Source organism: Mus caroli, chromosome 15 (genome assembly GCF_900094665.2).
Source record: "Mus caroli chromosome 15, CAROLI_EIJ_v1.1, whole genome shotgun sequence".
NCBI lineage: Eukaryota > Metazoa > Chordata > Mammalia > Rodentia > Muridae > Mus > Mus caroli.
The window spans coordinates 26,611,637-26,629,475 of NC_034584.1; the positions used below are offsets into that span (position 1 = coordinate 26,611,637).

Sequence of the window (17,839 nt, forward strand, 5' to 3'; positions counted from 1 at the left end):
ATCCTCCCCTTCTTCCATGCAGGGGGACTATCCTTTATTCTCCACCTAATGGTACTTGTATTTTTACTGTTGGTACATTTTTCAGAGAAGTCTTGAACAATTTAAATTTCCTTCTTGAAAACATTCCTCTTAGGAATCCTCAGAGTAAGTAAGGAGACACTGGAATTTCTCTCAAACAGGGTGTGCACAAACGAAGGGTGGGGCTGCTGATACTAACTTGATGGAGCCCAGGCAAACAGGTACAGGCAGTTACACACTGGCTTCCTTTGTAAAACACGAGAGCAGAGGACTCAGACTTTTCTGAAGTTATGGAAATTCCACGGTTTTATCCTTTACTAGGATACCCCTATCTCCAGCCATGAACACTCCATGCACTCAATCTGTTCACAAATCCTGCTGATGCTATATCATAGTATGTCCACTAGATGAGCATTTTTCTCATGTAATTTATCATACTGAGCACAGAGGTTGTTTGAATAAAACCGGCCTCCAAAGGCTTGCAAGGAGTGCCACTATTAGGAGGTGTGGCCTTGTTGGAGGAAGTGTGTCACTGTAGGGGTGAGCTTTGAGGTCTCATATATGCGTAAGCACCTCCAAGTGTGGAAGGTTAGTCTCCGAGTGCCTTCAGATCAAGATGTAATACTCTCCACTCCTATTTCAGCACCAGACCATGTCTGCCATGCTTCCCACCATGATGATAACGGACTAAATATCTTAACTACAAGCTAGCCCCAATTAAATGTTTTCCTTTATAAAAGTTGCTATGGTCATAGCAATAAAATCCTAAGACAAGCACAATACCCACAAAATGACACCACCTTAAGAGTGGTTAGATGAACAGAACTCTAGACTTACTTGTCATTTTTAATGTGTTCATAAAGGCGCTTAAACTGGCGGACCTGGAAGGACAGGATTCCCATCAGCACAACGACCATCAATAAAAATGGGTAAATCCGCCGGTGAACTAAGTTCTGCATCTCTGCAGTAACACCTGTTAAAACAAAGGCAATTTTATTGTGACCTAACTTCTGCATTTAAACAGTAACATCTGTAAAATCATACAAAGACAACTTTATTAAAGCAATAGAAAATGGACCAATGTGCCTGTGCATTAAGAATGAAGTCTGATCTTTCTGCCATCTTGGTGTCTGTGGAGACTGGCTGGGAACAGGACTTCTAAAAAAACCAATTTGTCTGGAAAGCTTTGATGCAAGGCCATTTTTGCTGGCTACAAGCCAGAACCAAAGAGAGCACCTGGCTCTTCCTAAAATTGAAGGTGTTTATGCCCAAGATGAAACTGAGTTCCACTTAGGCAAGAGATGTGCTTATGTGTATTTGTGAATAAGGCAAAAAAACAAAAACAAAACCAATACAGTGACTCTGGAGACAATTGAAACAAAACCAGAGTGATCTGTGGAAAAGAAAGTTGGGCTCACAGAAACCTAGCATGAATCACGCCAAACTCCAAAGCAACCTTCCCGCAACAGGCATTAGACATAGAATCCGTGTGATGCTATGCCCTTCCCAGATTTAAACTAGTGGAGAGTGAATAAATAAAAGTGGTTTTCGCCGGGCGTGGTGGCACACGCCTTTAATTCCAGCACTTGTGAGGCAGAGGCAGGCAGATTTCTGAGTTCGAGGCCAGCCTGGTCTACAAAGTGAGTTCCAGGACAGCAAGAGCTATACAGAGAAACCCTGTCTTGAAAAAAAAACAAAAAAACAAACCAAACCAACCAAGTGGTTTTGTGCTCCTGTCTTCTTTTCTTTAGGAAGAGGGCTCTGGGTGCAGCAGAGAGGCTTCCACAAATACTCTGCTAGCCTCGTGCTACCACCTGTTTCTCTCTTATGTGACATAAGGGAGGACAGGCAGGTGCTCTAAGAGTTTCATCACGACTCCACAAGAAGTTGGTAGTTTCATTTACATACTTCAGCTCTGTCACCATTTAAAAACCTAAAATCCTGTGCTTTTATAGAGCAGGGAACAGGTGCTTGCCTAGTCTGTGTGAGGCCTTAAGTTCAATGACAAGGACTGTGCCTATACAGTGAAAGAGCTGACCAGGGATGGAAAATGCTAGAGTGGTTGGCTAGTATGAACAGAACCCTGGGTTCCATACTCTGTACCACAGCATAAAACCAGGCAAAATGGCACACATCTATAACCCCAGTGTGGTACTTTAATAGGAATGGCCCCCACAGACTCATGTGTGAATGCTTGGCCCATTGGAAGTGGCACTATTAGGAGGTGTGGCCTTGTTGGAGGAAGTGTGTCACTGTGGAGGCAGATTTTGAAGTCATTATACACTCAAGCTACACCAAGTGTGAAACACAGTCAGTCTCCTGTTGAATTCAAATCAAGATATAGACCTCTCAGCTCCTTCTCCAGCACCAAGTCTAGCTAGATGCTGCCATGCACGATGATAATAATGGACTAAACCTCTGAAATTAAGCCAGCTCCAATTATGTTTTCCATAAGAGTTATATTGGTCATAGTGTCTTTTCAACAGCAAAAAAACCCTAACTAAGATAGCCAGCAATAGGGAGACACAGGCAGGAGGATGAAAAACTCAAGGTCTCTGTCATCTACACAGCAAGTTCAAAGGCAGCTTGAGACTGCCTTCCCACACTTCCAAACACAGAACATCAAAAAAACATGTATTCATTTTTATAACAATCAAATACTTCCTTTTCAAATTTTAGCTTATGAGCTTTAACTCTTCTTTCAAACAGGGAAGGCTTTAAAGGCAGAGGAAGTATTTCAAAGAAAGTAAGAGACTAAGCCTCATAACTGGTATAATCCAAACATCACTCCTCCACTGTAGTGAAAGACCTGTGCAATCTGGAACCCAGCATAGCTGGAATCTTCCTTCCTTAAAATCTACAATTTGTGGAAGATGCGCAATCTCTATGAACTTCAATTTCCTCATCTTTAAATTGAAATTGATAAAACCTTCAAAAAATCCTCTAAGAACAACATACAGGAGTTGGGGAAGATGGGCTAACAGTGGAGGGCCTGGGTCTGACCCCTAAATCTACATAGAAAATCTTGGTGTGATGGTCATGCCTGTAATAACACTGCTGCAGAGGCAGAAACATAAATCCTTAGGGCTCAACAGCTAGCCAGCTTTGCCTAAAAGTGAGCTCTGAGTCAATAAAATAACATTTCAAAATAAGGTGGACAGTTCCTTATTGTTTCCCAAGTAATGCTATCTGAAACTGCTCTCTCTCTCTCTCTCTCTCTCTCTCTCTCTCTCTCTCTCTCTCTCTCTCTCTCTCTCTCTCTCTCTCTCTCTCTCTCTCTCACACACACACACACACACAAAGTAATAAACTATGTATAGCACCAAGACAGTGCCAATAAGCACTTTACTACTAATTTTATTCATTTACTACCACTACTCCTTTTGTTTCCAGGGCAGCAGCATGTGCCCTTAATCCCAGGACTCAGGAGGCAGAGACAGAGGCAGGCAGGAGTTTGAGGACAGTCTTGTCTACAGAGCTAGTTCCAGGACAGCCTGTCTTGGGAAGAAAAAAAAAACCAAAACAACAACAACAACAAAAAGTGTTTTCCAAGAGGTACAATAAAATCTATTTTTCCCTTCTCTACTGAGACAGGGTCTTGATGTGTAGCACAAACTGGTCTCAAACTTACAATCTTAAAGCTTCAGCCTACTGAATGCTGGGATTACTAGGCATGCATCACATACCCTCACTAAGAAATTTCTAATACACACATGAACATGTAAGAAAAGATTTAAGTGTGGAAATCAAATTGTGACTCTTTTTTTTTTTAAAGATTTATTTAGTTTTATGTATATGAGAGCATTGTATCTGCCTTCAGACACACCAGAAGAGGGTATCAGATCCTATTACAGATGGTTGTGAGCCACCATGTGGTTGCTGAGAATTGAACTCAGGACCTTTGGAAGAGCAGTTAGTGCTCTTAACCGCTAAGCCATCTCTCTAGCCCCAAATTGTAACTCTTCAATCTACATACTATCAATGGGAAAACTAATATACCTCAATAAACATACTATAAAAAAAGAAGTAGGCTATTCTAAACAGCCAAAATTACAGCAAACTCTTTTTTGAACTTTGTGTGTGTGTGTTTTAATGTTCTAATGAAAGTATCTTTGAAAGGTTCACAACCAGCATTACCCACCTAATAAAGGAACCACGCCAGAAGCTATGACATATGGTATACACAGGGAAAGTAAGAGCACAGAGATCACTGGAGCTGCCAGCTTACGAATGATATAGTGAAGGTCGATGTTACGAATGCCATTTGCGTAAACCTGAAACATTAAAAAGTAATGGTTAATGGTTAGGTGTGGGCCATTGAATGATCAGCAGATAACGGTGACTGTTACCAAGACCAACCTGAGTTAGATTCCTGGGACCCACATGGCAGCAGAGAGGACTCCCTCAAGTCATCCTCTGATCTTCACATGAGTGCTGTGGCACTCAGGAAACCCCAATTATCTTAAGAAAAAGCTACTACGTAGTAATGCAGAAAAAAATGGATCGAAGTAGGAAACCTTAAAAATAGATAGTACAGTTCTAACAGAGAAAAGACAGAACTGCCCTCATGTTCTTCTTTCGGCTTCACTCAAAGCTAGCTCATTGGAAGCCAGGGTGTAGTCCAACTCAACCCACCACTCCTAGGTTTGCAGACATCTTCCATCTCTGACAGTAACCCAATCAATGCATTAGCACTAAGGAGCAGGCACCCCAAGGTTTCTCAATGGCCCCAATTACTACAATTTCTCACTCCCCATCCCCCTCCTCAGTCTAAACTAATGCAGCAGACAAGGAGATCCCACAAACATCAACAACATTTCTTAGCTTCCAGCTACTAATAAACTCTATTTCCAGACTTCTTTGAAAGTCCAGTTTCAACTGGGAGACTTTCCAATGGACAGTGTCCTAATTCTATTGTGAAGGGATATGTTGCCACACACAGTGGCCTTCTGATGTACTACTTCCTAGCCCCACTCTTGATCTAAGAATCAATGGCTGGAAGGTCCAAGACTACTCTGATTTTCTTGTGTATACTGCCTTTGGGTGGATCTTAACTGCCATGGACCTGCAAGACCTTACCTTTTTAGCAATTTGCTAAGAATAAAAAGTCTAAGCTATCCTTGAGTACATTTTCTAGATAACTAAAATTTAAAGAAGAATGTACTGCAATATTTAATAGGGCTATATGGACAAGGTTTTTGTTTTTTGTTTTTTTCCCTGAAATGAGCTATTGATTAGTGGTCAAAAGCACAATCTACTTTTTTTTTTCAGGGTTAGCACTATGATAACCAAGTTACCTGCTAGTTTCACATCAGAACAAACAGTCTTGGATGGTATGTAATCAGAGCATTCCTAAGCAGCCCTGCTCCTATCTGTTATACCAATAGTAACTTCCTTTTATCTGGTACAGGCTTAGAAATATGAATACTAAGTTTCATCAGAATATCTGCAGTGGAAAGATGACGAGGGTCAGCCTTACCTCTACCTTAGTCAAAGTTACAGATATTTTAACTTACTGTTTAACCCTCGAGTGAGTTATGAGTGACGGACAGAAACGAGAAGCCAGAATAAGCACTGCAGCACCACATGCAAGAAAGCACTCAATCCCTCCTGCCCCTCTTTACAGAGAAAGATGGTACAAAAGGTGGTTCCCCCTCCTAACCCTTACTAAGAAGGGCAAAGGTCAGCTATAGACAACTTGAACCTTTGTAGACCTACCGAGAAAGGACCAGAGAAACCTCATTATACACTGCCCCCAGGCCTTCTTAAACAGGGTCTCATATGGCCCAGTTGTCCCCAAACTAGCTATTTGGCTGAGGGTGACTTTGAATACAAGAGCCCCCTGCCTCCACATCTCAAGTGCTGCAACTGAAGGGATGAAGCAGCAGACATGGCTATTAATTAGACTTTATCAACATTTGTTCCTCTTCTCCCAGTAGGCGGGCTGCAGTTTCAAATCCCCATTTCTTTTGGCTTATAAGTTCCTTAAAAATTTGTTAATGTTTCTTAAAAACATTGTACCAGCTAGAATTTAAAGCTACTTCTTTAATAATTACTCATTCTCAAGACATAAGCTATTTTAACACCCATAGTATAAGAAAACAAAACTGTCTCCTCTTTTTAAAAGGAGAATGGCATTGTGACACATGCCTTTAATCCCAGCACTCTGGAGGAAGAGAGACAGATCTCCAAGTTCAAGGAAAGCCTGCTCTACAGAGTGAGTTCCAGGACAGCCAGGGCTATACAGGGAAACCTGGCCTCAAAACCCACTTCCATCCCTTATCCTCCCCCCCCCAAAAGAGGCCAGCCAAAGTTGATCAAGTGGGTAAAAGCACTTGCTATGCAAAACCCTGACAACCTATTCAATCCCCAACACTCACAGTGGAAGGAGAAAACCAACTCCTAGAAGTTGTCCTTACATAAGCACACTTAGCCAGACAGCTGGACACACACACACACACACACATTTAAAAAAAGAAAAAAAGCTGTATGTGCACACTAATGAAAATAGAGCTAAGAAAAGCAGAAACATAAAAACAAAAATTCCATTAGCAAAATACAACCATAACCCGTTTCAAAGTCTCTTTCTATGAAATTGGCTTCTTACCTGTTCAATGACAGTTTTCAACCACCACTGAGGACCCATAAGAGTTATAGCTGCGATAATTTTGGCATGCAGCACTCCCAGCGCCCAGTCCTATGATTAGAGAAAAATAAAGAATACTTAACACATCTTCACTGACCATAAAGGTAAGCCTATCAAAAAAGCTGTTTAGTTTTGGAACAGAAGCTGCCCAGGACTGGTAACACTTAGCTAAGCTACTGATTGCTGCTAGCTTCTAGGAGACAGTTCTCTTTAAGAGCTCTACCATTGGTGGGTGTACTGGCTAGTTTTGTGTCAACTTGACACAGGCTGGAGTTATCACAGAGAAAGGAGCTTCAGTTGGGGAAATGCCTCCACGAGATCCAGCTGTAAGGCATTTTCTCAATTAGTGATAAAGTGGGGAGGTCCCCTTGTGGGTGGTGCCATCTCGGGGCTGGTAATCTCGGTTCTATAAGAGAGCAGGCTGAGCAAGTCAGGGGAAGCAAGCCAGTAAAGAACATCCCTCCACGGCCTCTGCATCAGCTCTTGCTTCCTGACCTGCTTGAGTTCCAGTCCTGACATCCTTTGGCGATCAACAGCAATGTGGAAAGTGTAAGCTGAATAAACCCTTTCCTCCCCAACTGCTTCTTGGTCATGATGTTTGTGCAGGAATAGAAACCCTGACTAAGACAGTAGGTAAAAGCCACACATTCAAAAGTACTTGGTCAGCTCATATTTGATGGATTAAAAAGATCACCACCCCAGCCGGGCAGTGGTGGCACACGCCTTTAATCCCAGCACTTGGGAGGCAGAGGCAGGCAGATTTCTGAGTTCAAGGCCAGCCTGGTCTACAAAGTGAGTTCCAGGACAGCCAGGGCTATACAGAGAAACCCTGTTTCGAAAAACCAAAAAAAAAAAAAATCACAACCCCAAAGGCCACAAGGTTAGGGCTAGGTTAGGGAAGGGGAAACGAATCTTCCAAGAGTGGGGTGAAGGAAGAGATACGATCAAAATGCATTGCACAAACTCTCAAAAGACTAATAAAAAAAAATGATGAGGAGATTAATATGTAAAAGCGCAAGTTGAGCAAAATAATCTTCTATCTTTTAGAAATCTCCATGATTTCCTCAAGAAAATACAGACAAGTGTGGGCACTAATGGAGACCCCAGTAAGGAAGTAGAATGAATGCTGTTATTTAATCAGCTATGGTTATTGCTTGTCCTGTGTTATTACTATGGCCTGGGATAACTTATGTTGCAATAACACATTTTTGGCCTAAAGAAAATATTTCAAAGACTTGTGTTGAAGCTTAGGCATTTGGGTTTCCAGAGCTGTTACCAGATCCAGACTGTTTTCTATTCCTACTACCGCTGAAACCATGGTAGTGGCACACTGCCTCCATCCCTCTCCTTCAGCTAGCCAGTGACCACCCCGCCCCCATCTCATGCAGACATTTTAGACTCTGCACATCAAACCCTACAAGTACTAGTCGCTGCTTAGAACCGTAAATCCTTGCCATGGCACCAAATACTCCTTTATTTAAGCTTTTGAATTCGTTACTTATTCAGGGAGAGAGGAAGCAGCACATGCATGGTCAAGGCAGCTGTGTGGTCAGTCCTGGACAGCCAGCTCAGGGGAGGGCAACCTTTAATCATAAACTATTCTGAGAAAGGAGTTTATATAGCTTTTGTATCTTAAAACCAAGAGTAAAAGAAATTACTTCAACAACTTTACATGGGTTCCTAGAATAAAAAAAAAAAAACAATCTTCCTAAAACAACTGTGTAAAATAATACTCAAAAACTATTTTTTTCTGATCCCACATAATTAGCAATAATCACAAGGATAACATAGACATTTACCTGCCAAGGGTAGAAAAGGGGAGTCTGATCAAGAGGGACCCTCAGGGGAGCAACAATAACCAGCTCAAACAGGAGCCCGAGGAGCAGTGGGACAACCCCAGCCAGCAGCACAGCAACTATCAAAGTCTTCATTATCTAGCAGGAACAAGGCACACAATCATTACAGAGAATCTTTCCTCTTGACAAACTGTATTCTACTTTCAGGCTTGCTTTCCTCTTTGACCTGATTCCCAACACATTTTATGTTATATATTTCAGTGGAATTTCTTTTTTTAAATGCATAGGTGTCCATGTGTACACATGAAAATGGGGGCCAGAGGACAATCTTAAATGTCATCCCCTCCTTTGACAAAGAATGCCTCAATGGCACAGAAGAGTAGACTGTTCAGCAAGTAAACCCCAAGAACCTCCTGTCTCTGCCTCTTCATCACTGAGATTATAAAAGTACGTTCTACACCCAACGTGTTATATGGATTCTGGGGACTGAATCTTGGTCTCCAGCTTTCGGCAAGAGCTTTATAAGCTGAGTCATCCAACCCCATTAAGTGTAGAGCTCAAGCTGTAAAGAACCTAACATCACTACTGACTGCTGTTATAAAAACCTAACATAACTACTGATTGTTGTTATAAAAGGGATCCCCCCCCCCCAAGTTTCATTTACTGTTAGATACAGTTAACAAAATGACTATGATGCTTTCCTCCAAATATCCTTCTCAGCACTTGACTTTAATCTTCCTGCAAATACACTGATTTGTCAAAACACTGGTCCCAAAGCAACCTAACTCATAAGCTGATTTGTGAGCCTTCAGGAAAACCGGTAACTCATCCTAACTCCAGTTGAAGTAATTCATCAAGCCAATCAGAATAGTCTTTTTTTTTTTTTTAATCAAGAAATGTTGCCTATCTGTTCATTACATTAGCAGCTACAGCAAATGTATTCATAATGCAGCTTTAAAATTTGGATTAAGTAGCAAAATAAGAATAAACTGATACAAAGTAAAAGAAGCTACAAAAATACTGACAATGAAGTCAGTGTTCTGGTGACCTCTTTTTTAAGGTGGCTTCAGTGGATACTCTTGCATATGACCAAACATGGTATTAGTGGAACACATAGTACCTCTTTACATGGCATTTGTGAAGATAGGATAAATTACCAAATAAAACTAAACTTAGCTGTTCTCTGTATTTTAAATATAGGTAGTAAGTGCTTCATTACCCATGGACTAAATAGCAATTTAACCTCCTCCACTCAATCTACAATAAATTTCTCACTACAGACATAATTGTACAATGATGGAAAATTTGCTGGGTGGAATTTGCTATTCTGATTAGAACAAACTACATATCCACAGGTATTACCAAGTTAACATGTGGTATCAAATAGTATGTGCAAATAATATGTTTAAAGCATTAAAAATGGTTTCAGCATAAATATAAATGTATAAACTCCAAGAGAAAGCAAAATATAAAGTCAGATATAAAATGCAGAGCTGATTGCCCTATAAGCAGGCAGAGACGTGCCTAGCATATTTCCTAGCCCAGCCAACGGTGTGGACAGGAATTCATTCCACACTCAGGTTTTCAGAATGACTTTCCTAGCTGTGCATTCCCATCTCCAATAGCACTTTCTGTAATTCTTAGTTTTTTCACCAGATTACTTAGCAGCTCACGATTCTGAGTGACTTTTTTTAAACTTATTTACTTTATTTACATTTCAAATGTCCCATTTCCTGTTTCCCCTCCAAAAACTCCCTATCCCCTCCCCCACTTAAAGATTATTTTATTTATGTGAGTATACCATTGCTTTCTCCACACACACCAGACAAGGGCACCGGATCCCCATTACAGATGTTTGTGATCTACCATGTGGTTGCTGGGAATTGAACTCAAGACCTCTGAAAGAGCAGCCAGTGCTCTTAACCACTGAGCCATTTCTCCAGCCCCTTCTGGTTGACTCTTAAGTATGTATGTCTGGGTACTTCTAGAACTATGGTTCCAGTGAAATAGAAAGTTACCATCTTAAACAAATGTGCTTTCTGATAAAAAGATAACTCTCCTGAAAATTAGTAACACAGTAAGAAAACAAATGGGAAATAGCTGTTAAAGTATTTATGATCATCAATAAGATCAATCTCTTATTCCAGAAACCTACCATGAGAGACCACTCTTTAACCTTCTGGAAAATCACTCTTCGTCCCTGGGGCATCCAGGCCACCAGCACTGTCACAGCCCTTATGGTTAGCCAACACACATAGAGACCACAAGCAGCTGTGTACAGCTCATGGATTTTGGCAGTCCCCGTCCAAAATGACATTAACCAACGGCCAGCAAATACTGAAAATAGAAAGGCTGACAAATGAGACATGTGGCTAGGTAAAGAGAACTGTAATCTTGACGTTCTATAAATATTTTCACATCAAAATAAACAAAAACAACCAACAACCCTTTAGGAAATAGAATTACTTGGTTAAGAAACACCCAAAACAGAGAGAGTCAATGAACTGAGTGTCCTGATCTGCCAGGCCACTTACAAATTTATTCTGGCCTGGGATGTTATGAATATTTGTGCTTCTGTTACTTTTTATTGCCAACTGAAGTTATTATGCTAATATAATAAAGACACAAGTTTTCTATTATTTGTGCTATCAATACTTTTTATAGATACATTACAATTTGGGTTTTTTCCCAAATGATCCATTCATTAGCACAAAAAACTAAGCTTTTTAAAATAAAGAAGTAGACACAATAACATTTCAAAACACAGCATCAAAGAATACTGTATAAACTTTTTTTTAAAAAAAATCAACACCAACATGGAACAGTAAAATACAGACTTGAGATCTTCCTAAAGATCGTCAGTTTTGAGCTTTGTCTTTTGTTGTGAGACAGGGTTTCACACTGTAGTCCAGGGTGGTCTCAAACTCAAAAGTGACCCTCCTGCCTTGGTGTCCTGAGTGCTGGGCTTTCAAGTGTGAGTCACAGTGCAGCTCTGGAGCAACCACACAGTTAAGTGCTCAAGCAGATTTTTTTTTTTAATACTTTCTTTACATAACTGATTCTCAACAAGGCTTGAGAGATGAATAAGTCTCTAGTGTTCTGTTTGTTCTGGACTGTTTTCCTAATATTATCTGAATACCTAGATAGAGGGTCAGTGTGCTAAGCATTTCCTATCTATCGTCTCAGTCATTCTCCAAGGGTTAATCTCTCGTCCAACATAAATACACAACATCCATTTGAAAGACTACAGGGATGGGCATGGCAGTGCATGCCATTAATTCTGGCACTTGCAATGCAGGAACAGGTGGATCTCTGAGTTCCAGGCCTGCCTGGCCTACAGAGCAAGTTCCAGAGCAGCTGAGGCTACACAGAAAAATCCTGACTCTGGGGGGTGGGGGAGTTAGAGGAAAAAGGGGAGGGAAAAAGAAAGAAGGAGAAGGGAGGAAGGAAGGAAGGAAGGAAGGAAGGAAGGAAGGAAGGAAGGAAGGAAGGAAGAGGGAAAGAGAAAAAAAGGAAGGAAGGAGGAGGAATGAAGGAAGAAAAAGGAAGAGGAGGAAGGAGAGAGGAAAAGAGGGGAGGAAAGGGAGAAGGAAGAAGAGGAAGAAGAGGGAGAAAAGCTTGACTCACTAGTTACATAGTATGGAGATAGATATATTTGAATGCATGTCTCCATGAGTAAGCTCCTGGTTTTGCTTGATGAACTGTATATTATTTTCTAGTCAAACTAGGCTAACCTCACAGTCAAGTATTACAAGCTATATGATAAACAGACTTCTTATCAACTCACAAAATAGTCTGTATATGAAAATAGCTCTCTTAAAGACAAATAAAAACTGGACCAGGAGTGTAGTCAACCATTGTGAGCCCTGGGGTTCAATCCACAAGAAAAAGAGGACAGATATATTTGTTCCATGATACAAGTAAATGTGCATATTAATTCTAAGACACCAAAATCACCACTGACACTTGTATCTACACTGTATACAAATGTCTACTTTACAGTTTGCCTCTGAGATTTTAGATTAGTGCTACATTTAATAGCTCATTTCTATTCTTCTCTCCCTCCATTGCTTTACCCCTCCCATCCTTTCTCTCTTTCTCCCCTTCCTTCTCTTTTTGAGAGGGCAGATGGGTTCACAAGTTATGTTGTAGTTAAGAGGTAACCTAGAGAAGGAAGCAGGCCTCATTACCCTCAAATGTGCCCTGTCAAAGCTCTTCTGTTATGAACTTAAATTACTCTTCTACTATGCTACAACAGATTTAAGGGAAATGTTTAACAGTGTGCAACAATGTTGAAATACATTACTAAATTAAAGCATAAAAAATTCTTTTATTTTTATTGTTGTTTTTGTTTTTTTGAGACAGGGTTTGTGTTATCGCTTCCTATCCCAGAAATCTGTAGACCAGACTGGCTTCAAAATCAAGAGACCCTCCTGCCTCTGCCTCTGCCTCTGAAGTGCTGGGATTAAAGAATGTGCCAACATTGCACCGGTTTTATTGACTTTTAAAATTCCAATAAGAGCATGGAAATGGAACATAAAAGCCGTATGTTCACACTATAGCTAGGTAGCTAGCCAGCTGTGATGTGAAAAGGACAAGGACCTTAAAGCAGTCTTACAAGGTCAGAAGTCTTCACGTAAAGTGCTTAGCAAAGAGGCCATCTGTATCACGCACACCCCTATTCCCCATGCTCAGAAATCACTGAGGAAGAGGGAGCTGAAAGTGCCAACCACAGCAAAACTGGACCTTGGCACTTGGGAACCCACAGCAGCAGTATCTGCTGGCACACAGTATGACAGGATCAGGCTCATCAGCTTCCTGCATCCACAGGAAGGAGCTCATGAGCCCATCGTGATCCTAACTGGGGACTATGGCAGATACCAGGGAAAAGTCTCTTCTTTTTTAAGGGTGTAGACCCTGATAGGCTGACAAACATCTAGAGCAGTGGTTCTCAACCGTCCTAGTGTTACCACCCTTTAGTACAGTTCCTCGTGTTGTGCTGACCCCCAACCTTATCTGTAATTTTTAACTGTAATTTTTGCTACTGTTATGAATTGTAATTAAATATCTGTTATGTGATCCCCAAAGGGGCTGTGATCTACAGGTTGAAAACTGCTAACCTACACAGGAAGGAAGAAGGTCTCACATCCAATAGTACACAGGCAGTACTAACTGGGCTAGATCAGTTATTAAAGTTAAAAAAAAAGGAAAGAAAAAGAAAAAGAAAAGGAAACAAACCTGGGAATTTAGGGAGGTAAGGAGATCTGGGAGAAGTTAGAAGAATGGGGAGTGAATCAACAAAAAATTCTCAAAAAATCTCTAAAAATGATTAGTCTCTACACAGAAATAGTACAACTTCACTTTTTACCAAATGAAGATTTAAAAAAAAAAAATCACCATTTCTTTTCTTTTTTTTTCCACAATTTCTTCAATTTAAAAAATGTTTGCGCCGGGCGTGGTGGCTCAACATCTTTAATCCCAGCACTCGGGAGGCAGAGGCAGGCGGATTTCTGAGTTCGAGGCCAGCCTGGTCTACAGAGTGAGTGCCAGGACAGCCAGGACTATACAGAGAAACCCTGTCTTGAAAAACCAACCAACCAAATAAATAAATAAATAAATAGAAATGTTTGCTTTCTTTGCCTTGTTTTTTTTTTTAAAGAAACATCACTTTAATTTTAATGTACCTAATTGTTCTTCCCTACTCATAACTCATGGGACCAAATATTTAATACAAATTATTATACAATTATTAGCTTAGTAGTATAATCAAAACAAGTGCTCAATACACCACGTGGTGGATAACAGCTATCAGCCTGATTTGGAATGTCGTGAGCGCAGAGGACAAGCTATTCTATGACTTGTCAATGGCACTGGACTCTATCCTATCCAGGGCATCTTTGGAGAGGATTGCAAGCTATTATATCCAACCAGGAGTGGCTTCCTTGTTAGATGAAGAAACACTGGTTGACATTTCTAACAAGGTCAATGTCAGGGAAGGGCAACACTTATAAATCCTAGATTTTAGTAAAAAGTCTAACTTTTTAAATGACTTTCAAAACCCACACAGCGACATACTATGAAAACAGAGATACTGTAGTGTGTGCTCTGCAATAGACTCATGTTTCTGGAACCTGTGGGTCTATGGAGTCCAACTAGATGAAAATAGCCTATAAACCAAACATTAGGACTGTATTCCCAGTTTCTATTTGATATGACATGTTTTGAGAAAAGAGTCTTAACATTCAACAGCTGGAAGCTAGGATAAATTCATACCTGGTAAAGTAAGGCAAATGAGGCTGGCAATTAGCAGTGTTATGCACATGAAGACAATCAGCAGAAATATCTGCAATGCAAAACACAAAGTTCGTAAGTGGTTCCTATGCCCTCAGTATACTCTGATACTCCTCAAATCCACATAACACCCCCACTGTAAAATTCCGCCACTCCACTGGGCACAAGACATATGCCACTGTACTCCCAGTGTCGAGGAGAGAAAGAAAAAGGAGCAGAAGACAGCCTGCACCTGTGCTTTCGGGTAGAGTCCTCAGACAATTAGTGTCCATTTTCACAAGATCAGATATACCCCAAAGAAAGAAACAAATATATTTACACTCAGGATCACACAAAACTCACCCAAAGTTAACAAATTTAAAATACCCATTGTTCTAAACTCAGCAACTTTGCTACTCAATTAGAATATTCTGTGTGCTGACAGAGACATCCGGTTCTGCACTGTCCAGCACAGCAGTCACTGGCCCATGTGGCTATTGAGCCCATGACATGTGAATAATACAATGTAATAACAGAACTTGAAGTTTTATTTTCACTAATCTTAACTGTAAATACATGCACATAGCCAATGGCTTCTGTACTGGGAAGTACCAATGGAACAGCAGCACACAAGGAAGAGGAGACCCCTTCTCCAGGGCTGACAGAAGCTCACTTTCTACCTTACCCACCTTCTCCAAGATCACAAGGCTACAGCTTTCAGATAAGACTACAGCTTTGCCCGCCTGAAAAGCCCTTAGTGATTCTGTCTCTGATGTGCCCCGTAACAACCCGAGCAAGAGGGCCACATGAAGAACAGGGAAAAGTAAAACAGGTGCTTAACTATGAGATCTGCTTTTAAGACTCACAGACACGGGAAGAAAAGATCTTTTTGTTTCCTTTATCATTATAAGCAACACTTTTTAGAATAAGCTACTGCTTCAGAACAGATGTATTTCTCAATGGGGACAGAAGCAGGAAATATAAATATCTTGAGTGCCAACTACAGTACACACAATGTTCAAGGCTCTCCACTCAGCTGCTGCCTATCCAGAAGTCTTGCCTGCCATCGCTTCCCTGCCCTTCACTTCTCCTCTGTATAGATACCACCCTCTAAATATACTCAGTTCCCTGCAGCTCCAAGCTTGCCATGTCCAATATGCCTGGAATGCCCTTTCTACTTGCCTTTTTAAAAAATGTTTGTCCTCTCTCATTCAAGGCAGCTTATTATCAGCTCCTCCATGAAGATTTCTACACACCTGTACTACAAACCAGTGGCCCCTGCCCAAGAGCAGTAACAGTGCTCTGCAAACCGTCTACTCTAAGAACCCAAATTTGCTACTGTTTGGTTTTGCTTTTTAATCTCTCAAAGTAGTCTAAAAGTAGTTTTAGGACAAAGACTGCACACATAATCTCTACAGCCTTATCAAACATCCAAAATATCTGACACTCAAGATATGTTTACACAATGGCTACATATGACCTACAGTAACCCAAAAATAAGACGTCGACTATTTTTACAGAAAAAGAACCAAAGATGAGATATTTCAATCATCTACCAAAATTTCAAAATGATCACTCACAATCTCAAACCATTAAAACAGGGATTTGAAATATAACAAATTACATATAAATGGTACTAATCATCAGAGTAAATGTCTAACAAGACTTTGAATCACACACACTGGCTGCTAGCTTCGAGATGATGGAATAGGCCTAACTGGTCTTCAGTTTCATTAGCTATCAACATGAGATGACCACCCACATCTCGCATGCCAGGCCCTAAGGACACACTGGACATGGTAACTGAATACATTTAGGAGATGCTGTACACAGAGGAGAGGTGAGGGACAAGGGAAGCTGTGACATACAACACTCTGGGATGGGCAGAAGCCAGAGTGCGGAGCCATGAAGGCCATAAGTGCACAACCCACACTCACTGTATTGTGCTTCGTGCTTCTCTGCGCTACTGAGGAATACATTTCTGTTCTGACTCAATAGCTGCTGTAAGTGGGAATTAAATAAGAGGTCAACATAACATATCATTACAGTTGCTGACACACGCTGAAATGTTATCCATCATGCTAGCTTCTAATTTATGATCTTTTTCTCTCAAACAAGAAATAAAGTCCATGGAATCTGAGCCCCACATAGTACCCACCTTCAAAACCCAACAAACTTATTTTGAACATTTAAGCTGCACAATGAGAGTAATACAAGTTTCTTTCTAGGAACCTTATGTCATAGCTACACAGCACCAATTTTAACAGCACTAATTCTCAATTAAAAACCAATTTACAGAACTCAGGCTATATGGACTTACCCTGAGTGGGAAATTTAAAGGCCGGCGGTAAGGCTGAAAGCCAACAGGTCCTCCCTGCTGGAGTATGGCTTGGTGGGCTGCATGCAGACCTTCCCCAGCAGGAACAGCATTATTGTTTCTTGCAGGCTGGTTATTGTTGACCTGCTGATTTGCACTGTTCTCGTTTTCTTCCTGGTCTCCCAGTAAGTAGGAATGAAGGTCCCTACACAAAAGTTAACACCAGTGAGTCTCATTTCAGGCCAGAGTGACATTAACAAGTGTGACATATTTTCTTAAAGGGTAGAAAAGATGTATGGGGATGATATAGAGAGCATTACTCCTGCTATCTGAACTAAATGCTAATGTCTGCTTCAAATCATACCCTTCCAACTCTGTTAGCTAGCTTGTGGGACACTCCACAAATTCAACCTATTCTATGTTTCCTCCCCAAACAACTGAGAAGTCAGTGATTTAGAGGAAAGCAGTCAGCATTAGCTCCACAGAGTGAAACGTTTTTCTTCTTCATTAATGACTGCTGTGTCTCCTGCAGAAGCGACAAACAATTCAGACAAGAGCAGCACTGGGGAGAAGGGCAGTCAGTGTTCAATCATCAAATATAACCAAGTCTATATCCACAGTCATATACCATACTGTGCCAAGTATTTCACAGAAATTTCTATATGCATACAAGCCTTTGGAATGCCAGTGAAAGTATATCTAAATTACACTGAGGTGGTAAGACTCATCCTAAAAGTAGATGACACCATTCCCTCAACAGGACAGGGATCCTGGACAGAATAAACTGGGTAA

The 17,839-nt window shown here is 40.8% G+C and overlaps 1 protein-coding gene across 3 annotated transcripts in view; it reads right to left on the reverse strand.

Moving 5' to 3' along the window:
- Nucleotides 1-17,839, reverse strand: part of March6 (membrane associated ring-CH-type finger 6) — a 75,246-nt gene that overhangs the window by 5,186 nt on the left and 52,221 nt on the right. For 2 of the 3 annotated variants that reach the window (XM_021184199.2, XM_021184202.2), the window contains exons 19-25: nt 17,051-17,252; nt 14,734-14,803; nt 10,616-10,797; nt 8,464-8,598; nt 6,626-6,715; nt 4,160-4,292; nt 856-991 (exon numbers count right to left, since the gene is read on the reverse strand). In XM_021184199.2, coding sequence (XP_021039858.1) covers nt 856-991; nt 4,160-4,292; nt 6,626-6,715; nt 8,464-8,598; nt 10,616-10,797; nt 14,734-14,803; nt 17,051-17,252 — 948 coding nt within the window. Of the gene's footprint in view, nt 1-855; nt 992-4,159; nt 4,293-6,625; nt 6,716-8,463; nt 8,599-10,615; nt 10,813-14,733; nt 14,804-17,050; nt 17,253-17,839 lie in introns of all 3 variants that reach the window. The other variant, XM_021184198.2, reaches the window with a different exon arrangement.